We start from the raw sequence: 25127 nt of genomic DNA on the forward strand, positions 1-25127 counted from the left end.
ATTATCTTGGCAAAGCAGAAATGCTCACTGACAGGGATGTAAATACATTTGGACACCAAATTTGAGAGAAATCATATTTTTGCGCGTATGGTACATTTTAGGGATCTTTTATTTCAGCTCATGAAACATTGGACTAACACTGCATGTTGCGTTTATATATGTGTTTTATAACATCATGTACTTTCACACTGGGAGGGTCACTTATAAGATGATTCCAGCCCCCCCTTCCCTCCATTCTCTACTGAATGGCTGTACAATTGAGTTAGTTGGTAGACCTCCAGCTTTGGCTAGAGGTGATATGTGAGAGAGAAGGGAGGAGGAGGAGTGAGTCAGGTAAATTAGATTGAACTCTGATGAAGAAGTGAGACAGAAGGATGAGTTTTCTGCAGCTTCCTTTCCCTGTTTCCAGTCCTCCTTCCACCCATCCAATACAATGTTCCATTTATTCATGTTTATTATCGTCACACACACTTCAAAGTCACAGCCTGGGATTTGTGTTTCAGCCTAACAGTAGCCCTGCCACTCGGTTTGGTGAGCTGAGGGATGGAGCTGGGAAATGTAACCACACTCAAACTCAGACAGAACTCTGGATTCAGGGACTGCGTGTGTTTTTGTAACTCAAAGTTCTTTTTATAAAGGGAGTAAGAGGGTCAATGTCAGAGCAGAGGATAGTACTGTAAAATTGATAGAACCATTGAGAGACTATGTGAGAAAAGGATGAGATGGAGGGAGAGAGAGAGGATGAAAGGGAAAAGTATATCATATGTGCATGATGCATTGTAAGTAGTGTGTGTGTGTGCGCGCAACCACGCATCAATCATCGAACACCGGAAATTATGTGTACGTGCCAAAACGTCTGTTGCTATGGCAACAAAGCAAACACTCCCATACACCGATGTAAACGCACACAACATGCAGTACAAATAGAAGCTGGCGCTACGCAGTTCCCCTTCCCTTCGCAGTCAGTGGAAGTGGAAAGACATAGTCCTGCCTCTTTCGGTTCATCTCTGACATTTCAGTTAACATTTGAACATGAACACAAGACTAATTCTGATGTAGCTCTCTAAATTGATTTGTAGTTGACTTTGAAGTGCTCGGGGTCAAATCTTTATTTGCATGTTTGTACTGTTAATGTTACCACAGAACCTAGCCAGAAATACACATCACACAAAGTCATGGCAACTGTTTTTCTCAGGCTCTTTTACCTGCTGTACATCATATGGAACATCATGGACGAATAAATAGTACTCTGATAAACAACTTAGGCCTCTACATTACATTTTGACACGCCTACTCTAACATTTTGATTTCAGAATCTGACTGTTCTCTAAATAATTCAAATCAACGGTTTCACTTCTTATTCTAGTTAGGCTATGTGCTCCACCTTTAAAGTGACCACCTACATTAGTAGCCTAGTTATGGCCAGGCCCGGTCAAACAAGGTTATGCTGTTACTTTCTGGAATACAAATCTACTGTATGTAGCATGAATGAACCTTTTGTAGTGAGGTTGGGACTGTGCGTGTGGTTGGTTCGTGCTTCATACAGAGTCTATTAGAACTAACTTCTCAGCCCTGTGTTAGTTAGTAGACCCTGTTAGTTTCTCAGAGCCAAATGGAAACTCCAGCTTTCTCTGTCATTATGAGGTGAAATCTGGATAGTCGGTGCTTCACAGCCAGCCTGACTGGGCTTAGCACCTTCACACACATCTACCCAACAGCAGGCGGGCACACACACACCCACCACTGGGGCCAGCCAGGCACAAACACACACACAGATGCAGCACGGGGCACGCCACGCACACCCAACACAGGGCACTCACTTATACACACACCCAACACAGGGCACTCACTTATACACACACACACCCAACACAGGGTACTCACTTATACACACACACCATACACAGGGCACTCACTTATACACACACACACAACACAGTGCACTCACTTATACACACACACCATACACAGGGCACTCACTTATACACACACACACTCAGGAAAAGCAACTGGAGACCCGTCTCTTCCCCTCTCCTTTCTCTGTCTCGCTCTGCCTTTCCCAAACCACAAAAAGTGCCCATTCTCCATGTTAACCCTTCGCTCCATCACACTGCAGTCTCCTCCTCTCCCTCTCACCATCCTTGTCTACCCGGATACAGATACCCGGGAATAACAACCCCCCCCCCCCCCCCCCCCCCCCCCCCCCCTTACGTAACACTTAAAGCCCCGCACTGGATCCCAGACCATGGCAACAGACTACCACACATCTGGATAGACTAACACTCATTCATATCGTGATAGTTATATTACCGTGTATATATAGTCAAATACACAAGGGCAGGCTTATGCGTCACTATTGTACTTCATAAAACATATATTTTTGGGGGGGTCTAAAAAGTACATTTTTAATGTTCCTCTGAAGTACAGGTGCTCTCCGACCTGAGTTAGACTTAGCTTTACTTTAGGAGAGCAGTTTTTATTTTAGGGAGGTCGAACATCTCTCTTCCCGCTCTCTTCTTCTCTCTCCTGCTAGAGTGTTTTCCCAGGTTGTCTGGCATGGCTCTGTCCGTCTGCTGGTGCTTTATCTGCTGGCTCATACTGCCTCCAGGTGGACAAACACACACATTACATCTCAGCCACAGAACAGGGACGGGGAGGACGGCGTACCTAGACGCTGATCTGGAGTCAGTTTGGTGTGTTCCCCCCTATAATAGTTAAGGTTAGGATTTGGCAATGTTGAGTTGATCCTAGATCAGTGGCTAGGGAGTGGGAACAGGAGAAGTACTGTGCTCTTGAACAGGGTAATGCTCAATGTTAGTGCGCATGTGTCCTGTGTCTGAAAATAACAGACGACAAAGAGCTCGACTGTAGATGGTGGATATGTGTGTACCGAAGAACATTGAGCATCTCTTGTACCTATGTCCATGATTTCTCTGGGCAGGCTGGATCACACACTGAAACACACACAGCTTATGGTCTCAGGAAAGCTTCAGGATGACATGACGCACACTAGTTCTAGTTTTGTACAGAAGCCGAATTCCATGATTTGATTACTCACGAATAGATGACATCATAACGCTCTGTCTCTAGGGAAGACACAGAGGCCAGGTGGAGAGTGGTGTGTGTTGTGGTTGTGGGTTGGTCTCCACAAGTGACATGTGGACTTGTGCCCAACATGACTTTTACCGTGGTAACTGTGAAGGGTGGAGAATCGAGTTATAATTGGATAGAGCAAATGATTGGTAGGTGGAAGGAGAGAGAGGGGAGAGATGGATTTGGGGAGTGGGAGAAAGAGACGCGAGAGAGGGAGAGACTGTGGTGTGCCCCTATATGTGATGCCAGGTGAGAGTGGGAGTCAAGGTGGGTGTTGGAGGGAGAAAGAGGTGAGAGAGAGAGAGACTGTGGCGTGCCCCTATATGTGATGCCAGGTGAGAGTGGGAGTCAGGGTGGGTGTTGGAGTGAGCAAGAGGCGAGAGAGAGAGACTGTGGCGTGCCCCTATATGTGATGCCAGGTGAGAGTGGGAGTCAGGATGGGTGTTGGAGGGAGAAAGAGGCGAGAGACTGTGGCGTACCCCTATATGTGATGCCAGGTGGGAGTCAGGGTGGGTGTTGGAGGGAGAAAGAGGTGAGAGAGAGACTGTGGCATGCCCCTATATGTGATGCCAGGTGAGAGTGGGAGTCAGGATGGGTGTTGGAGGGAGAAAGAAGTGAGCGAGAGACTGTGGCGTGCCCCTATATGTGATGCCAGGTGAGAGTGGGAGTCAAGGTGGGTGTTGGAGGGAGAAAGAGGCGAGAGAGAGACTGTGGTGTGCCCCTATATGTGATGCCAGGTGAGAGTGGGAGTCAGGGTCGGTGTTGGAGGGGGTGGAAAGTCAGGGACTTCACGTAGAGCCTCATGTCAGAGTACCGGAAACACCTTCAGAGAAACTGGACATAAACGCACAGACACACACACACACACCCGCAGCACAGATCAACACCTCATACAGTGTGAAGATATTCCTGTACACGCAGAGTATTATGCAGTCCCTCAATATGTTGCTTTTGGTTCGATGAGAACAAACTCCTACACAGATACAGTGCAGAGCTCCACCAATCAGAGACAGGAGAGGGAGATCGTTAAGCTTAGCGGAGGGGGCCTCTCTCCTTCAAGATTTTCTCCCTTTAATTTCAACACTCTCCTCTCCATGTCCTTTCATTTTGTCCGGAGGACTAGTGGTTTGTCACTATTCAGTCAAGTCTGCATGGTGATCTATTAGGTCTCTCAGAGGTAGGGGAGTATTCAGCCCAAGTGATCTCATAATTCTACGTTTAGTCTATCCTCAATTTAATGGCTTGAATGTCTATTGATAATCTCTTGTATTTCCTGCCAGTTGTTCTGTGATCTGTCTTCAACCGCGTGCTGTTTCATTTGTTGCTACCCAACATTCTTTCCTACCAAACATAATCACACAGCCTACCAAACGAAATGACTCTTGTATAACTTGCATATGTTAAAGCCCCCATGTAGTCTTTTTCTTTTTATATCATCACTGTGGGCCCAATTCAGACATAGGAAATGAATACCTTTCCTACACACTCTCAGTAGTTGGTATTCACACTTACCTTATGCCAGGTACAAAGCAGGCTTTTCCGGCGTGGTTCCCTTGTGCGCTCTGAATACATTTTATTCAACCGCTGAAAACCCACCCACTTGCCGCTCAATAGATTTTCTCATTGAGTTTTGATTCAATGTATCTAAAGCCATCCCTTTAAATGTGGCACCTTTAATTAGAATTGTCTCGACAGACTATATGGAGGGAACAGTTCAGATATTAGGGATCAATGAAAGAAAGACATGGAAATACATGTATATTCATCTCTGTTTCATCATCTTGTAGATGATTTAGGGTTTGGAAAGCATTTATAAACTCGTTAAAAAAACAGGCTTGTAGAGGCTTTATGCACAAAATATACGGAACAAAAATATAAAACGCAATAATTTCAAAGATTTGACTGAGTTACAGTTCATAGAAGAAAAGCTGTTCATTTAATACATTCATTTGGTCCTAATCTATGGATTTCACATGACTGGGAATACAGATATGCATCTGTTGGTCACAGATACCTTTAATAAAAAAAGGTAGGGGTGTGGATCAGAAAACCAGTCAGTAGATGTTGACCACCATTTGCCTCATGCAGCGTGACACATCTCCTTCGCATAGAGTTGATCAGGCTGTTGATTGTGGCGTTGATATTTTAGTCCAGTGTAGTTTAATAACAGTGTACCCTCAGCGACAGGGCTGTAACCTCCCCTCTCTCCCTCTGTAGTGGTTTATATGTATTGACATGGTCAGAGCTCAGGGCCGTTTCAAAGCTGCAGTCTCTCATTTTCTTCATCGAGGTCGGGTCTAATGCCCATTAGTTTATCCGTTCGCTTAACGCCACAGGCTTGGGCATTCCCATGACAGAAGTGACTCCCTCAGAGACTGGGGAGAAAATCCCAGCTGAATGGACAACACAATGAATGACAGATTAGAACACTTCAAAGAATAAGTCTGTTTCGACTGCCATTTAAATGTTGATAAAGTGAATCTTTCAACAACACAAAATCCTGAATTTTTCATTTACAGTTTTTTTTATTTTTTACAATCCCTTTGGCACTAATTTCAGAACCTTGTGGTCATTTTTCAAAACTCTAGACACAAAACTCAAAACGGTCATCACTTGTAACACAGGCTGTTCAATGTTCCAAACATTGCATTGTGCATTCATATCTTTAAAGAAACCTTGCACTTGCAGAATCATTGATTCAAATATCTCATTTATCATGAAATACCAAAGGAACATTCATTTAGATCACCCAAACACAAGATACCGATAGTTTCACTGTGTAGTTGTTCGTTCAATCATTAAATATTGTAGTACAAAATATGTGATACATGTTTCATTATGGTACTACACGTAAATACATCACTGTAAAAGGACTAGTAAAGAGAATACTACAGACACAGTGGAATCAGTGAACAAAATATGACATTTATTGATGAAATACAATAAAATCACTCATAGGTTTCTTTGAATCAAAGCAAAAATAATTAGCTACAAAAAAAGAAAAAACTACAGTAAAACATCACTGCAGTGTTGCTCACCTGGCTTACTGTAAAACATCACTGCAGTGTTCCTCACCAGGCTTACTGTAAAACATCACTGCAGTGTTCCTCACCAGGCTTACTGTAAAACATCACTGCTGTGTTCCTCACCAGGCTTACTGTAAAACATCACTGCAGTGTTGCTCACCTGGCTTACTGTAAAAAGCAAAACAAAGGATTGATTACTGTACTTCTATATTTCCCCTGTCTTGTGGATTTGGCCAAAGGTTCTCATCCACATCACAAAGGATGTTTTCATTAGCCAAACATCTTGGAAAGAATCTTCGGGCATGGCGAATCCAGGCCTGACACTGGTCTGCCGTGATGTCATTGCATGCGTCATCCATGGCCTGGAGAAGGGTGGCTTGTTTGTGAGGGCGCCTATCATATACCTTCCACCTCCATGTGGAGAAAGATTCCTCAATGGGGTTTTAGGAAAGGAGAGTACAGGGTGGTAAATTGTGGATGGGCCTGAAACCATGCTTGCACCATTTGAGCATGGTGGAACCTGACATTATCCCACACAATGACATAGGTCATGCCATCAGCTCTACAGACCTTATTTAGCCCATCAAAGAAGGTTACATTAGAACAGCGAATCATGTGGCTGCCTGCAACTCAATATATAGAGTGTATAGAGTAGAGAGCTTTAGTTGTTGTTCTACCAAACATTAGAACGGGCAAGATACATAATCAAAGATACTATGACTGTGGTATGATTGTTGATGCCACACATGGTGATTCCAGCATCTCAGAAACAGCTGCCTTCCTGGAATTTTTACGCACTACAGTCTCTAGGGTTTACAGAGAACAGTGCGATAAACAAAACACATTCAGTGAGCGGCAGTTCTGTAGGAAAAACACCTTGTTAATGAGAGAGGTCAGAGGAGACTGTCCAGACTCATTCAAGCTAACGGAAAGGCCACACATGCTCAAATAACAGCTGTTTTAAACAGTGGTGTGTAGAAGGGTATCTCTTAACGTACAACACTGTGAATAATTCAGGCTGTTGTGGAGGCAAAAGGGGGTCCTACCCCGTACTAGATGTGTGTACCTAATAAAGCGGCCGGTGAATGTACAGTAATGTCAAATCTGAAAACATGGTCTGGAAAAGTGGTACATGGGACCATAGAAACAGTGTCTGATAAAGAATGATGATGAAATATTACAGCCATAGATAATGTAGTCCAATCGGTTGGTTCCACGGTAATTGATATCAATGGATCTCATTATCCTGAAACTTTCATGATCTAAACATGGAATATTGTTTGGCAGTTTCCATAAAACTATGCATTAAGAGTAATGCAACAGTTACTTATAATTTTGAGCAGTTGTATCAATTGATAGTTCGATCATTGTAATGAAATGAATAGACAGTCATCTCAGATGTAATGTGTGAATTGCATTTTGAAATGGTAATACTTTGATGTTAAGTTGTATCATTTTGAACAGGTGATTTTAGTTCAATGAACAAATGATCTTAGTTTTATGTGTATTTTATCCAAGCATTTGGAAAAAGTGCTAGAGTTTTGAAAAATGTGCATTTTGATCATTGGTTTTGTGTCTAGAGTTTTGAAAAATGACATCAAGGTTCCGAAATTAGTGCCAACGTGATTGTAAAAAACTGTAAGCAAAAAGGTAGGATGCTGTTGACAGTAGCTGCGAGCAGATATTGTATGTCTGTCTTTCAGTAGTGGTTCTGGAACAGTTAATATAAGTTGTTTACTATGACAACAACATCTGCCTCATCTGAGCTAGTAGCGCTTGCTGTGACCTTATTGGTTGGCTCCTAAAGCTCCCTGTGAGATGACTGGCTAGAAGAGGGAGATTAGACCCTCCCTCTATTGTATTTGTGTCTGATTGAACAGAATAGTTCAAATAAAATGTACACTGTGCTGGAGGGTATTAGACACACTATTTGTCATAGTTTAGACTGTGTGTTGTGAAGTACACTATTTGCAGCTTTTAGTGAGAATTGTGTGTGGATGTACTGTGCCAAAACACTCAATTTGTCATAATGTGTGTATGTTGCACGTGTTATGAGTTTTCTATTAGCAGCAGTTTTTAGTGTTATATTATATGTAGACATCCATAGGCAACCTTTTAACCAGTAATATGAGTCGCAGTCAGTGCCCTTAGTAGTTGGTGTGTGTGTGTGTGTGTGTGTGTGTGTGTGTGTGTGTGTGTGTGTGTGTGTGTGTGTGTGTGTGTGTGTGTGTGTGTGTGCGAGCGAGCGAGTGAGAGATCCATCTCCCCCATCTCTGGCCTCTCCACCCTTCCTCCCTTAAGAGAAGTTCTGTTTTCCCTCCATCTCTCCTCCCCTCTACACAGAATGACTGTTAGTTTATTTTTACACTGATACTCTCTCCTCTCACTCTTTTATTCCCACCCATTTTTCCCTGTTTCTAAACCCTCCACCACTCATTTTCTGTCTCAGTCCTGGTTTGTGTGTAAGTGCGACTGCGTATGTGTGTACAGGTGTGCATGTGTGTACACACGTGTGTGCTTGTATCTCTCAGAAAGCGTGTGTGCTTGTTGTGTGTGTGCATGATGTGTGTGCTCAACATATACACACACACACATTTAAAAATCAGTCTGGGGGATGTTAAGCTGCACTATGGAAACATTTAGAAAATACATTTTCTGGGATTGAATGGGCTTTTTATGGTGGAAAATGACATCATTGCTCGCCTCCCCTCTCCGTCTCTGACTAATGACACGGAAACTGAGAGAAACGCTCCACAAACAACTCAATCATTTACCACTCAGTTTACATGCCAGTGTGTGTGCCAACCACGCATAGCAGTGTGTGTGTGTGTGTGTGTGTGTGTGTGTGTGTGTGTGTGTGTGTGTGTGTGTGTGTGTGTGTGTGTGTGTGTCGCATACACGTGGTTAAATAACATGTTGTAATAGAGTGAATAATTGTCCAACCATCTGATTTTATGGTGGTGAAAATGTATTTCATCGTTCCACAACCATTAGGCTACTTCTAATACTTCTAATGATCATGACTACCATTATGTGGAACTGCTGCTGCTGTCTGTACTGACACTATTTAAAACACAATGGTAGTGGAGCAAATAGTTGAAGAAGTAGTAGAATAGTAGTCTAGTTGGAAAAGACACTAGCGTTGGTTCCTCTAAGCTTCTCTAATGCTGCTAATTACTCATTACCAATACTCTGTCTCTTTTTAGCATTCCTGTAATTCAGTCACATGGTGTGTGTGTATGCACTGCTGAGTCATAAAACACATGGCTGAGCACTGAGCAGCAGTTATAACATCAGAGAGTATTCTACATTAGATGATGCTAGATGACTGGTTACACTGTAATAACCCTACAGGCTCAGAGGATAAATGACATGATTCCTGGAATGTGGAAGGGAATTGTCTGGAAATATTATTAATGCATTTAATAACAAAAAGCCCAAAGATACAGATAGTGTGGTCTCACAGGCATCCCCGGGTTGTCACTAGTTACCACAGCCACAAAGTCAGAATCCCTGCCTATTTCTACAATTGATCTTCTTAAAATTGTGATTTTAAACCTAACTCTAACCTTAGTGGAAGCGACAGCATTTTAGCAATATGACTCTTTTTTTTTTTTTTTACTGTTCATATACACCTCCAAGAAGAATATTACACTTTTAATTTTTTTTAATTCTAAGCAAACATTTAAATATGGTAATTTTCATGTAAGGCATTTGTGAAAATTCTATAGCAATATAGAGTGGGAAAGCGGCCATGCGTTTGGACAATTAAAAGATACAGCAGTAAATAAAACCTAATAACAACATACAGTACCAGTCAAAAGTTTGGATACACCTACTCATTCCAAAATATTTGTACTATTTTCTACATTGTAGAATAATAGGGAAGACATCAAAACTATGAAATAACACATATGGAATCATGTTGTAACCAAAAACGTGTTATACAAATTTGAGATTCTTTAAAGTAGCCACCCTTTGCCTTGATGACAGCTTTGCACACTCTTGGCATTCTCTCAACCAGCTTCTTGAGGAATGCTTTTCCAACAGTCTTGAAGGAGTTCCCACATATGTTGAGCACTTGTTGACTGCTTTTCCTTCACTCTGTAGTCCCCACCCATGCTAACTGGCTAGCTTGCCACTTCCAGACACAAATGGACGAATACCTCACTCTGCCTATTTTAATCACCCTAGCAGAGTTGGTTAGCCTGTTTACAAGTTGTCTAGAGCGTTCTTGACTAACTATTACATTTCCCCCCCTACGTTTACTGACACCGGTCATATTCAGCAGATGTTGTGCGTTCGTAAATTCATCAGTTATTCTGCGCTCTGGCACATTCAGACAAGAGTACTCAGAAATTAGAGTAAAGGGGGATACCTAGTCAATGCATTCAACTGAAATGTGTCTTCCGCATTTAACCCAACCCCTCTGAATCAGAGAGGTGCGGGAGGATTGCCATAATCGACATCCACGTCTTCAGTGCCCGGGGGACAGTGGGTTAACTGCCTTGTTCAGGGGCAGAAAGACAGATTTTTACCTTGTCAGCTCAGGGATTCGATCCAGCAACCTTTCAGTTATTGGCCCAACACTAACCACTAGGCTAGCTAGATAGCCAGAGTGAATTTGCGAACGCAAGATATATGCTAGATAACTGGATGACAGTCATTCAAGTTCTTGCTCGCTAACCAAATGACACCTGCGTCTCTAGCTGTGAAAAGCCACCGAAAAACGATGAGGACATAAAGTCAGTCTCCGACGTCCTCCAAGCAGCTAGCTAACGTTAGGCTCCGTGTTTTTAGATTGCTACATAAATAAATACAGTAGCCTATTAGCCACAGTTTGACTGACTTGTGATCATTACCCTTGCTAGTTTGATTGTATTGACATACCAGCCTTAGTTACATTTGTCAGTTTTTGTCCAAAATATTGAGTCATTGAAACTAAACTTGGAATTGTATATTTTTAACTGATACGATTGTCTGTTTGTGTCATATCTACAAAGTAGTTAAAACACTTGTAATTTGCACTTTAACCACACTGCTAACCTTGCTTAACCGTAAATTAACACCAAAAATACTATTTTTTGTTTTCAAACATTTTTACCATAGTGCCAATTTCGACTTTGTGGCTGTGCTATCTAGTGGAACCTGCTTCACAGCTACACTTCAATGAGTTTGATTTCTAGAGTGCCCCCTATACAGATGGACGAAGTCGGTACTGCATGTCGTTTTTACTATTTTTGGTGAAGGACCTTATATAAACTTCTGTCAAGCGATTTGTTGTCCTCCATCTGAGTGTCTCTGTTCACTTGCTCGGCAATCAATCTAGCATACTACCTAAAATAGACCAATGGGGATGGGACATGGGTGGGATTATGAATAGTAATTATTGCGTTATGAGTCAGGTTGGGCAATTTGGGATTTGTAGCCAGTAAATGAACGTCAGAAACGTCACGGTGGAATTGAATAACAGCCAATAGGAAGTCATGTCCCAATTTTATATGTTATTTTTTAGGAGCTCTATTTCATTGCAGCTATCAGTGACTGACTGATCGAGTGAGATTTGCATATGACTGACATTCCAGTGCATATTTCAACCAATCAGCGGTCACGGCGGCGGGATGACAGGTGGCTGCCTTGACCAATGGTGGAGCTTAGATTAAGAGAAAGGGGCGGGGCACGGTTGGGCGTGGTTGACACACTGAAAGAGTGAGAGGGGGCAGCCTAGTTTACAACAAGGAACAGGGAGGGGAAAAATAAAGAAAGGGCCAGACGAAGCAAGAGAGGACAAATCGTGGGGAAGAGAGTTGAGCTAAAGTGAGGAGATGTTATGATACGATAACTTTTCTACTACAAATACCTGCCGAGCTGACGGACAGGAGTGGGCGCGCGCGAAGTGACCTGCTGCAGGCGGAGATCGCACCAGACATCGAGCGGCTATTTCTATAAAGCCCCCGATTCCACGGATCTGTGTCGGAGCATCTCCGGCTGGCCTCTCGCTTCGGTTTCCTGCCTTTGAGCTCAATCCGGTCGTTTTCTGTGGACCAAGGGGGGCAGCAACCAACACAGAACAGTGCTGTGATCTCGCCCCACTTTCTGTCATTGGGGTCCGAGTTATCATCATCGCCGCTGCTCATGACAGCGTTGGAGTGAAATACTTCTGGCAACTACATTTTCAGTCGATTACCTTTTTGAGACGTTGATAGATACGAGGCAGGGGTGTGTGCGGGAGCCTACTGAGGCCACGGTGGTGTTTTAAAAAATATTAACGTTAGTGGGGGTAGTGCATTGGTGGCTAGCCTTCAAGAAAACCCCAAAATTGGTATTTTTAATTTAATCAACAACTGGAGAGCCAGTGGGATATGGGAGATGGATGACCAGTTTTACGCACACCTGCATATGATCCGCCCTGTGTAGTAGAAAGTTAATTGATGGTGAATACGATTTCACGTTACTTTACATTTTTTATATGAGTTGGTGCCAAAGCAATAGAATATCAATGTTGGATGCTGACAGTAACCATACGGCTAAACAGGCAGGTGGCTAACGGTTTTGGGGGTAAAAAATGCAGGTGTATTCAGACAGGTTTTTCTCAATTTAGCTACCATCTTATAGATCTAGCACGCAGCAGTCATTGTTCCTCAAATAATTTAAGTGGTTTCATGGTGTGAAGAAAAACAATAGTAACAGACCTTTGTTGTTGTGTAAAGGAAGGGTAGTGACATGAGGACAACAATTGCGTTTCTTTGACTGCTTTCTGTTTCTGTTCTGCGGGTGCAGGGCCAGGGGCGTTACGGAGGGTACGGTGTTATTTGGACCGGTGCACTTGAGGCTCGGGTTGCTTTCTCGTGTTGAACCTGTCGGCTGTATTTTGAAGTAGCAAAGGTTATTTTGACTGACAATTGCAGTGCTACTTGCCTCAATGTAGACGGCAATAAACCCCGTATGTGGTGGCCAGCTAACGTAAGATAAACAATTGGGGTTGCCACTTGTCCTCCAAACTTCAGCAAGAACATCCAAAGTAAAAGCATGATGTTGCTGAGCATATAGCCTGCACTGGAGTTTATGGATGGCAAATAGCTGCTGCTAGTCTGTGTTAATTCAGCTAACTAGAAGTTGTGTATAACTTTACACACGGTCCGATGCATTTGATTGATATTCAGACAGATACAAATCCCTTCAATAAACAAATCTATCAGGATTCTGAATTTGATAGCTTTGTCATTTTGAGCATTTGCATAACAACTAGCTAGCCAGATAGCTAATGCACGTAGTTAGCTAGCCAGCTTGCTATCCACTGCTAGCAATTAATGTTAGTGTCGTCCAAGCTAGCTGTCAGACATTATTGGTCAACTAGATGCAATACATCGAATACTCCGTTTCTGCCCTAAACATTTTTTTTTGTTGCCTTTCGCACCATTTGTACACTGCTAGACTGAAGCGAGTACGTGTAGAGACAAGTTGAACATGGCCGCGAGGATTGCGTATGTCTCGGACTGATGTGCCAATTTACTCCGTGGCTGAGGGTGAGGCCTAGTTAACCTATTCATGACCGCAGCACTCCAGTAATGTAAACAAACAGGCGAGGGTGCATCAGGGGTTATTAGACCAAGAGGAACACAGACTTCTCCGACTATATTTAACGTGTTGTCGTATCTTCTGTATCCTGTTGCAACTTGTGACTACTGACTAGTTGGCAATCCATTTTACATTGTGTTATTCCCCGTATTTCATGTTCTGCACTGGGGAAATGTAATTGTTATCGTCAATGCGCGTGAACAAATAGGCTGCTCGCAGAGAATGCGGCATTCTGAAAAGATGAAAGCGTGAGCTGGTCTCATGTTGTTGACCGATACGCATGGGACTTCATTTTAATCAGAAATCAACATTTACAGATATATCAGTACGCCACCGGATAAATCATAATAGCAGTGCGACTATTGCAGTGAAAGTTGTGCGTGATGACAGCAATCTGAAGATAAGCGTCAGATGCAGGCACTATCGAGCACTGTTGCCATCCACTATACGATCTTGGATCACTGATTAATTTTTCAACACGTTGTAAAGGGAGGCTTTCAAGGACCCTTTTAAATTGAGACTCGTTTTTGGAAAAACACCATAAAGGACTCTTCAACCATGTATTCATCAGAGACCCCTCAATACCTCCGTCAAGGACTGAGCATGTTTGGTCAGTCATGGTCATTTACTACTTCTGTGTGTTTTTCATATTTGTCTCCAGCACCATTTTGAATATTGTAGCAGTATGAGTTTGCAGTGAGATATACAGGTCTTTCTCATGGCTGATTGATACTCGCATGGATCAGCTACCCGCTGGTGAGTTTCCAGAGGTGTCCCATATTTTTTTTATTTTTTATTTTACCTTTATTTAACCAGGTAGGCAAGTTGAGAACAAGTTCTCATTTACAATTGCGACCTGGCCAAGATAAAGCAAAGCAGTTCGACAGATAAAACGACACAGAGTTACACATGGAGTAAAAACAAACATACAGTCAATAATGCAGTATAAACAAGTCTATATACAATGTGAGCAAATGAGGTGAGAAGGGAGGTAAAGGCAAAAAAAGGCCATGATGGCAAAGTAAATACAATATAGCAAGTAAAATACTGGAATGGTAGTTTTGCAATGGAAGAATGTGCAAAGTAGAAATAAAAAAATAATGGGGTGCAAAGGAGCAAAATAAATAAATAAATAAAAATTAAATACAGTTGGGAAAGAGGTAGTTGTTTGGGCTAAATTTTAGGTGGGCTATGTACAGGTGCAGTAATCTGTGAGCTGCTCTGACAGTTGGTGCTTAAAGCTAGTGAGGGAGATAAGTGTTTCCAGTTTCAGAGATTTTTGTAGTTCGTTCCAGTCATTGGCAGCAGAGAACTGGAAGGAGAGGCGGCCAAAGAAAGAATTGGTCTTGGGGGTGACTAGAGAGATATACCTGCTGGAGCGTGTGCTACAGGTGGGAGATGCTATGGTGACCAGCGAGCTGAGATAAGGGGGGACTTTACCTAGCAGGGTCTTGTAGATGACATGGAGCCAGTGGGTTTGGCGACGAGTATGAAGCGAGGGCCAGCCAACGAGAGCGTACAGGTCGCAATGGTGGGTAGTATATGGGGCTTTGGTGATAAAACGGATTGCACTGTGATAGACTGCATCCAATTTGTTGAGTAGGGTATTGGAGGCTATTTTGTAAATGACATCGCCAAAGTCGAGGATTGGTAGGATGGTCAGTTTTACAAGGGTATGTTTGGCAGCATGAGTGAAGGATGCTTTGTTGCGAAATAGGAAGCCAATTCTAGATTTAACTTTGGATTGGAGATGTTTGATATGGGTCTGGAAGGAGAGTTTACAGTCTAACCAGACACCTAAGTATTTGTAGTTGTCCACGTATTCTAAGTCAGAGCCGTCCAGAGTAGTGATGTTGGACAGGCGGGTAGGTGCAGGTAGCGATCGGTTGAAGAGCATGCATTTAGTTTTACTTGTATTTAAGAGCAATTGGAGGCCACGGAAGGAGAGTTGTATGGCATTGAAGCTTGCCTGGAGGGTTGTTAACACAGTGTCCAAAGAAGGGCCGGAAGTATACAGAATGGTGTCGTCTGCGTAGAGGTGGATCAGGGACTCACCAGCAGCAAGAGCGACCTCATTGATGTATACAGAGAAGAGAGTCGGTCCAAGAATTGAACCCTGTGGCACCCCCATAGAGACTGCCAGAGGTCCGGACAGCAGACCCTCCGACTTGACACACTGAACTCTATCAGAGAAGTAGTTGGTGAACCAGGCGAGGCAATCATTTGAGAAACCAAGGCTGTCGAGTCTGCCGATGAGGATATGGTGATTGACAGAGTCGAAAGCCTTGGCCAGATCAATGAATACGGCTGCACAGTAATGTTTCTTATCGATGGCGGTTAAGATATCGTTTAGGACCTTGAGCGTGGCTGAGGTGCACCCATGACCAGCTCTGAAACCAGATTGCATAGCAGAGAAGGTATGGTGAGATTCGAAATGGTCGGTAATCTGTTTGTTGACTTGGCTTTCGAAGACCTTAGAAAGGCACGGTAGGATAGATATAGGTCTGTAGCAGTTTGGGTCAAGAGTGTCCCCCCCTTTGAAGAGGGGGATGACCGCAGCTGCTTTCCAATCTTTGGGAATCTCAGACGACACGAAAGAGAGGTTGAACAGGCTAGTAATAGGGGTGGCAACAATTTCAGCAGATAATTTTAGAAAGAAAGGGTCCAGATTGTCTAGCCCGGGTGATTTGTAGGGGTCCAGATTTTGCAGCTCTTTCAGAACATCAGCTGAATGGATTTGGGAGAAGGAGAAATGGGGAAGGCTTGGGCGAGTTGCTGTTGGGGGTGCAGTGCTGTTGTCCGGGGTAGGAGTAGCCAGGTGGAAAGCATGGCCAGCCGTAGAAAAATGCTTATTGAAATTCTCAATTATGGTGGATTTATCAGTGGTGACAGTGTTTCCTATCTTCAGTGCAGTGGGCAGCTGGGAGGAGGTGTTCTTATTCTCCATGGACTTTACAGTGTCCCAGAACTTTTTTGAGTTAGTGTTGCAGGAAGCAAATTTCTGCTTGAAAAAGCTAGCCTTGGCTTTTCTAACTGCCTGTGTATAATGATTTCTAGCTTCCCTGAACAGCTGCATATCACGGGGGCTGTTCGATGCTAATGCAGAACGCCATAGGATGTTTTTGTGTTGGTTAAGGGCAGTCAGGTCTGGGGAGAACCAAGGGCTATATCTGTTCCTGGTTCTAAATTTCTTGAATGGGGCATGTTTATTTAAGATGGTTAGGAAGGCATTTTTAAAAAATATCCAGGCATCCTCTACTGACGGGATGAGATCAATATCCTTCCAGGATACCCCGGCCAGGTCGATTAGAAAGGCCTGCTCGCAGAAGTGTTTCAGGGAGCGTTTTACAGTGATGAGTGGAGGTCGTTTGACCGCTGACCCATTACGGATGCAGGCAATGAGGCAGTGATCGCTGAGATCTTGGTTGAAGACAGCAGAGGTGTATTTAGAGGGGAAGTTGGTTAGGATGATATCTATGAGGGTGCCCGTGTTTAAGGTTTTGGGGAGGTACCTGGTAGGTTCATTGATTATTTGTGTGAGATTGAGGGCATCAAGTTTAGATTGTAGGATGGCTGGGGTGTTAAGCATGTTCCAGTTTAGGTCGCCTAGCAGCACGAACTCTGAAGATAGATGGGGGGCAATCAGTTCACATATGGTGTCCAGAGCACAGCTGGGGGCAGAGGGTGGTCTATAGCAGGCGGCAACGGTGAGAGACTTGTTTTTAGAGAGGTGGATTTTTAAAAGTAGAAGTTCAAATTGTTTGGGTACAGACCTGGATAGTAGGACAGAACTCTGCAGGCTATCTTTGCAGTAGATTGCAACACCGCCCCCTTTGGCAGTTCTATCTTGTCTGAAAATGTTGTAGTTTGGAATTAAAACTTCAGAATTTTTGGTGGTCTTCCTAAGCCAGGATTCAGACACAGCTAGAACATCCGGGTTGGCAGAGTGTGCTAAAGCAGTGAATAGAACAAACTTAGGGAGGAGGCTTCTAATGTTAACATGCATGAAACCAAGGCTATTACGGTTACAGAAGTCGTCAAAAGAGAGCGCCTGGGGAATAGGAGTGGAGCTAGGCACTGCAGGGCCTGGATTCACCTCTACATCGCCAGAGGAACATAGGAGGAGTAGAATAAGGGTACGGCTAAAAGCTATGAGAATTGGTCGTCTAGAACGTCTGGAACATAGAGTAAAAGGAGGTTTCTGGGGGCGATAAAATAGCATCAAGGTATAATGTACAGACAAATGTATGGCAGGATGTGAATACAGTGGAGGTAAACCTAGGTATTGAGTGATGAAGAGAGAGATATTGTCTCTAGAAACATCGTTGAAACCAGGAGATGTCATTGCATGTGTGGGTGGTGGAACTAATAGGTTGGATAAGGTATAGTGAGCAGGACTAGAGGCTCTACAGTGAAATAAGCCAATAAACACTAACCAGAACAGAAATGGACAAGACATATTGACATTAAGGATAGGCATGCTTAGTCGAGTGATCAAAAGGGTCCGGTGAGTGGAGAGGTTGGTTGGTGATTTAGACAGCTAGCCAGGGCATCGGTAGCAAGCTAGCATAGGATGGAGGTCTGTTAGCCACCCCTTACGTTCCGTCAGTAGATTAGTGGGGTTCCGTGTGGTAGAGGGGATTAATCCAAATCACACAACAACAACAAAAATAAAACAATAGATATAGTTATAGAGGCCCAAGAAGAAAATATAATAATAATAATTTAAAAAATAATTTAAAAAAAATAATAATAAAAAAATTGTCCGATTGTCTATTCAGATAGCAGCCGGTAAGACAGCTAACGGTTAGCAGGCCGCAGATGGGCGTTCAGGTAACGTCGCGACGGAGGAGCCGGCCGAATAACTCCTTCGGGTAGATAACGTCGGCAGTCCAGTTGTGAAGGCCCGGTGGGGCTCCGCGAAGGCAGTAAAACGGGTCCGGATAGGTGACTGCAGCCCAGGTGTGATTGATGGAACTCAGGAGTGATTGACGGAGCTTGCTAGCTCCGATGGTCACACGGATAGCAGCTAGCTAGCTGTGAGATCCGGGTATGAATGTCCAGGGACATGGAGAGAAAAATTGGTCCGGTATGTTCCGTTCCGAGCCGCGCTGCGCCGTACAGAACTGGCGATAGATTTTCGAGCTAAAGGATAGCTGATGACCACAAACCGTGGTTAGCTGAATATTAACGATTTGCCAGTAAAGGAGCTAACTAGCTTCTGAACTAGCTTCTGGATTAGCTTCTGGCTAGTTTCTGGCTAGCTTCTTGGAGTTTCTGGCTAGCTTCTTGGAGGATTACAGATCTGAGGTAAATAATACTTTTTTATAAATATACATTGGTGAGGCGGGTTGCAGGAGAGTGTTTTGAAGATGAGTTGATGGAAAATAAAAATAAAATGTATGTGAAAAAGTTGTAAATATATATATATACAGGACACGACAAGACGAGGACAAAAGACGTCTGAACTGCTATGCCACCTTGGAGACATATGGGGAGCAGCAACAGCCTTGAGTATATACCTGAGGCTAATTGGTTAAGCCAGTGGGCCACTGGTTCTGGGAAGATGGCCCTTTGATAGTCACTTCTTGGCCATACTAGAAAAGTGTTCATATTATCACAAATAAACTATTAGCATGTGTACAGGCTAACAACAATATGTTCCCAAAATCTGGAAATAGAATCTTGTTTTACATGAAAGTTGAGATTTTAGAAAAATATGTTTGAGCTAGCTTACTATGAGGAGTGCATTGTCTGGACATATTGTGAGTCCATAAACTGTTGCTCAAAAATAATATTCACTGACTGGATTACACTGAATAAAAGGAGTAGGCCTAACCATTTCTTTGTATTTTTTGCAGTCTGGACCAACGTGGAACCCCGGTCAGTTCCTGTGTTTCCCTGGCATTCATTGGTCCCTTTCCTGGCACCAACCCAATCAGATGCCTCTACTCAGTCTGGTGAGGGCCAACAACCAATCAATCACCCCCAAGCTGCCAGTCTGAAAACAGGTAGGTTGTGGATGAAATTCGACCCAAATCCCAGCAAGATTACAATTTCTACCATGATTTTAAACACTTGAAACATAATGAATTACGTAACAAACATTGGTATTACCAGATAACTATCAGAGATTTGAATCGTTGCGAAAATACCCCCTTTTCCTGTCTTTCTCAGAGTCTCAGGGGGGTGCAGTGCTGCTACAGGAGGCCAACGAGGGCCCCCCCTCCCTAGAGAGAGGACCCACAACACGGCTGACTCCCTCCACGGACGACCTGGCCCCGGAGAGGGAGGCCGAAAGAGAGAGGCCAGACAGTGAGACTGAGAGTGATGTGGATGACCCGTAAGTGTGTGCGTGCGTGACTGCATACGCGTGTGTGTGTAGACACTAGGGCTGACCCCAAATAGTCGATTGTTTGGTCACTAGGCTGTTGGTCAACCAATATTTTTGTTGTTGTTGAGCAGTAGAAAATATATACAGTACCAGTCAAAAGTTTGGACACTTACTCATTTCAGGGTTTTTCTTTATTTTTAATATTTTCTACATTGTAAGACAAGAGTGTGCAAAGCTGTCAAGGCAAAGGGTGGCTACTTTGAAGAATTTCAAATATAAAATATATTTTGATTTGTTTAACACTTTTTTTTGGTTACAACATGATTCCACATGTGTCATTTCATAGTTGTGATGTCTTCATTATTATTCTACAATGTAGAAAATAGTAAAATAAAGAAAAACCCTTGAATGAGTAGGTGTCAACTTTTGACTGGTACTGTATATATTTATTTCTGAAACACGAGATACTTGTCTGATTTGCACCCATCTCAGTGAACTAATCCATTGTGGAGGATGGCACAGTCCAAGAGGAAGAGGAGTGTGTTAGGATGCATAATGCACGTCTCTCTCCTGCAATGTGTTTCATTGTTTCATAACTTCATTGTGAGAATTGTTTGTGTGTGATTGTTAGTGTCTATCAATTACCCATTACATATATCACCAGTAGTAAATTTACCATTAATTCCTATAATATCTAATCCATAATGTTTTTTGGTTCCGGTAATTTTTGTTATTGCATTTAATATATTGTTAATCCAGTCTTTTACCGTTCTCATTGTCAGAGTGGACACATTGTTCGCCTACACTACCTATACTAAACTTGTGCAAAACAAATTTTGGTTTATTTCATTCCATTTACGAGTTTTGTCAATTATAGACCATATGTTTGCGCAGTGGCAAACCTATAGGCCTTCAGTGTGTGACATGTTAGTACAGTGGTGAACCTATAGGCCTTCAGTGTGTGACATGTTAGTACAGTGGTGAACCTATAGGTCTTCAGTGTGTGTGTGACAGGTTAGTACAGTGGCAAACCTATAGGCCTCCAGTGTGTAACAGGTTAGTACAGTGGCGAACCTATAGGTCTTCAGTGTGTGACAGGTTAGTACAGTGGCGAACCTATAGGTCTTCAGTGTGTGACAGGTTAGTACAGTGGTGAACCTATAGGTCTTCAGTGTGTGTGTGACAGGTTAGTACAGTGGTGAACCTATAGGTCTTCAGTGTGTGTGTGTGACAGGTGAGTACAGTGGCGAACCTATAGGTCTTCAGTGTGTGTGTGACAGGTTAGTACAGTGGTGAACCTATAGGTCTTCAGTCTGTGACAGGTTAGTACAGTGGCGAACCTATAGGTCTTCAGTGTGTGACAGGTTAGTACAGTGGTGAACCTATAGGTCTTCAGTGTGTGACAGGTTAGTACAGTGGTGAACCTATAGGGCTTCAGTGTGTGTGTGTGACAGGTTAGTACAGTGGTGAACCTATAGGCCTTCAGTGTGTGACAGGCTAGTACAGTGGTGAACCTATAGGTCTTCAGTGTGTGACAGGCTAGTACAGTGGTGAACCTATAGGTCTTCAGTGTGTGACAGGTTAGTACAGTGGTGAACCTATAGGTCTTCAGTGTGTGTGTGACAGGTTAGTACAGTGGTGAACCTATAGGTCTTCAGTGTGTGACAGGTTAGTACAGTGGTGAACCTATAGGTCTTCAGTGTGTGTGTTACAGGTTAGTACAGTGGTGAACCTATAGGTCTTCAGTGTGTGTGTTACAGGTGAGTACAGTGGTGAACCTATAGGCCTTCAGTGTGTGACAGGTTAGAAAGGGCAAGTGGTGTAGCGTAGGGTATATGCAGGTACAGTTTAAGATGTATACTCACTTTTTTCCCAGTTTGATGCGTATCAAAGTAGTGTAGTGAAGGTGTATGACTTATCAATTATGAAGTGCAATAGAGACATCATTCACAAAGTAGCCTACAAAATTGCAAAGCAAGTGAAATATATTCCCATGCACACAGCCTAGTTTCAATGGAATATCATCTGCAGACAGTAAGAGTGTGTAGCTTTCAAATGGTTTTGTCATGGAACAGCTCAGAGAAGAATGACATGCTGGTAGGGTAGGAAAGACGTTTCAACGTACGATATCTTCCAGTAAATGTTAACCAAGGCACCAAAGATATGCAAACCAGGTATTTAAAAAGTTTAGTCAGAAGAGTTGGTTAGGAAGCTATTTGTACTGCGCGATTGTCATCATGCACTGTTTGCGTCAGGGGCGCAGACATGGATGTGCCTGGGTGGACAGAGGCCCACCCACTGGGGAGCCAGGCCCTGACAGGCCCACCCAATCAGATTGATGTGGTTTAAGCGTTGTTGTGGACTTACATGCTGACCAGACCGGGCGCGTGCATCCGCGTGTGCCATCGCAACCATGTCGATTTTGTCCATCCACACCAGACGTGATCAGGACACACAGGTTGAATTATCAAAACAAACCCTGAACCAACTATATTAATTTGGTGACAGGTCGAAAAGCATTCAACTTTCATGGAAATTTAGCTCGCTAGTTTGTTGCTAGCTAATTTGTCCTGAGATATAAACATTCGCTTGTTATTTTACCTGAAATGCACAAGGTCCTCCACTCTTACAATTATTCCACAGATAAAAGGGTAAACAGAGTTAGTTTCTAGTAATCTCTCCTCCTTCAGGCTTCTTCTTTGGAGTTTATATGGCGGTTGGCAACCAACTTTAAGGTGCATTACTGCTACTAACTGGACAGGAGTGTGGACCTCAGTTTGTCTTTCAATCACCCACGTGGATATAGGCTCATAAAAAAAAATATCAGGAGACAGGAGAGGCGGGACTTGCAGCTCATCACGCGTCACAAATATAACCAAGTTCTATTTTAGCGCCTGACTACGCAGACTCTCGTGAGTAGTTTAGATGCAATGATTGAATAACATGTATGTGCAAGTTTATTTTTGGTGAGCGGTATGGTCAGTTAGACCATTTTTTTTGTATTTTTTTTTCTATATTTAAAAAAATGTGTGATTTTTGAGAGTGAAAATCAGAAAAATTCTATAGGAAAAATCCAATTGTTTTTTTTTGCGTTTTCACACAGGTGCCTTTCCTTCTCTGGGCGGCCTGTTTGGGAACTTTTTGGCAAAATTAGAATTGACCAACTTCACCAGGACAACTACATAGGGCAGGTGGAAAGACAGCAGTCACACACAGCATGATGTTAAAGGATAAGCTGTCCATAAACTCTGACATAATAAGCCAGTAGGTCCCAATCATAAGAATACACAAAACAACCATTAAGCATTTCCTAATCGAAATGTACAACTATTACCTCCCATTGAAAAAAGCATTTCACGTTTAGCACACAAAGTAATTGGTGACCTGAAGTTTAAAGTGGAACTGACAACATTTGAACTACTTTGCTGATATGAAACAAACACACAATCATTATATCAGTCAAAAATATCAAATTCCCAGTTTATGCTACAAAACCAACTTTACAAGATTTAAAAATAATAATAATTTTTAAAAGTTTTATTTGACTCAACGTTCCATGACATACACTAAGGCATTGTTGGCAGAATAGGTGGATGCAGTTCATTGCATGATTAATATAATTCAGCAATACAAAGTTTGCTGCCTCCATTCGGGAACCACTGTTTCAGTTTCAATGACTCAATATTCTGGACAAAAACTGACAAATGTAACTAAGGCTGGTATGTCAATACAATCAAACTAGCAAGGGTAATGATCACAAGTCAGTCATACTGTGGCTAATAGGCTACTGTATCTATTTATGTAGCAATCTAAAAACACGGAGCCTAACGTTAGCTAGCTGCTTGGAGGACGTCATGCCATTAGAGGAGTGGGTGACTGACTTTTTCTCCTCATCGTTTTTCGGTGGCTTTTCACAGCTAGAGACGCAGGTATCTTGAACGACTGTTTGCATATCTCTTGCGTTTGCAAATTCACTCTGGCTATCTACTCTGATTTCAGAGTACTCTTGTCTGAGTGTGCCAGAGCGCAGAACAACTGATGAACTTACGAATGAGTAACACCCGCTGAATATGTTAGTAAACATAGGGGGGAAAAAGGTAATAGTTAGTCACGAACGTAAACAACCTAATCAGTTCTGCTAGGGCGAGTAAAATAGTCAGTGAGGTGTTCCCTCATTTGTTGTCTGAAAGTAGTTAACCAGCAAGCTAGCCAACTTTAGCCAGTTAGCTTGGGTGCTTGGTTGGGACAAGCATGCATTGGTAGGCAAGCTGCAGAAGGTCGAGGAGGCTACAATTACGCATAGTTTAAAGTGCAGTTTTAACAGCAAGCTACCTGAAATGTTCCTTTGTTAGATTTTAGCTCATCTTGCTATGGCTAGCATTAGTTGATGATATTGTTGTTGTTATGTGTATAACTGAGAGAGAGCCTACCTTTTCATGGTTGTTTGATCAATAGGACTGTAAAGTTCCCAAATGTAAGAGGACTCCTGTGGTGTTTATATATTTGCAGAAATCCATTCCAGGGGTATTTTGTGGTTTTTGGTGAATGTGTTCTAATGATTTAAAGTTGCGGTGTTGCATCTGCCTGTAAACACACAGTAAGTGAATGATGGCAGGCCCGCGAATGATGGCAGGCCCGCGAATGATGGCAGGCCCGCGAATGATGGCAGGCCCGCGAATGATGGCAGGCCCGCGAATGATGGCAGGCCCGCGAATGATGGCAGGCCCGCGAATGATGGCAGGCCCGCGAATGATGGCAGGCCCGTGTGGTAAATGGGATGTTTGGCAGGAGCTGGAGGAGCATGGTCGGGTCAGGTTAATTTATTTATTCTTCTGGTTATCTTGATCTGTCATATTTATTCAAACATTGTGCATAAAGGCAAAGGGGGATACCAAGTCAGTTGTACAATTGAATGCATTCAACTTAAATGTGTCTTCCACATTTAACCCAACCCCTCTGAATCAACAGCCACGTCAAGCATCAGACAAGCTCAATGCATATAGTTGATTTTATATACACGTTTAAAAATTGAGACCAATTGATTGGTCGAAAGAACAGACTACTTTCGGTCTGCCAAGATTATGTTTGTGCAGGGA

The 25127-nt window shown here is 43.0% G+C and overlaps 1 protein-coding gene across 1 annotated transcript in view; it reads left to right on the plus strand.

The window, feature by feature from the left end:
• Nucleotides 1–25127, plus strand: part of LOC109878889 (protein capicua homolog) — a 63521-nt gene that overhangs the window by 24394 nt on the left and 14000 nt on the right. Inside the window, 2 exon segments of the mRNA XM_031786358.1 lie at nucleotides 19559–19708; nucleotides 19875–20040. Of these exon segments, the coding sequence (XP_031642218.1) occupies nucleotides 19559–19708; nucleotides 19875–20040 (316 nt within the window).

This window comes from Oncorhynchus kisutch, linkage group LG2, assembly GCF_002021735.2.
Source record: "Oncorhynchus kisutch isolate 150728-3 linkage group LG2, Okis_V2, whole genome shotgun sequence".
In the NCBI taxonomy this organism is placed as follows: domain Eukaryota; kingdom Metazoa; phylum Chordata; class Actinopteri; order Salmoniformes; family Salmonidae; genus Oncorhynchus; species Oncorhynchus kisutch.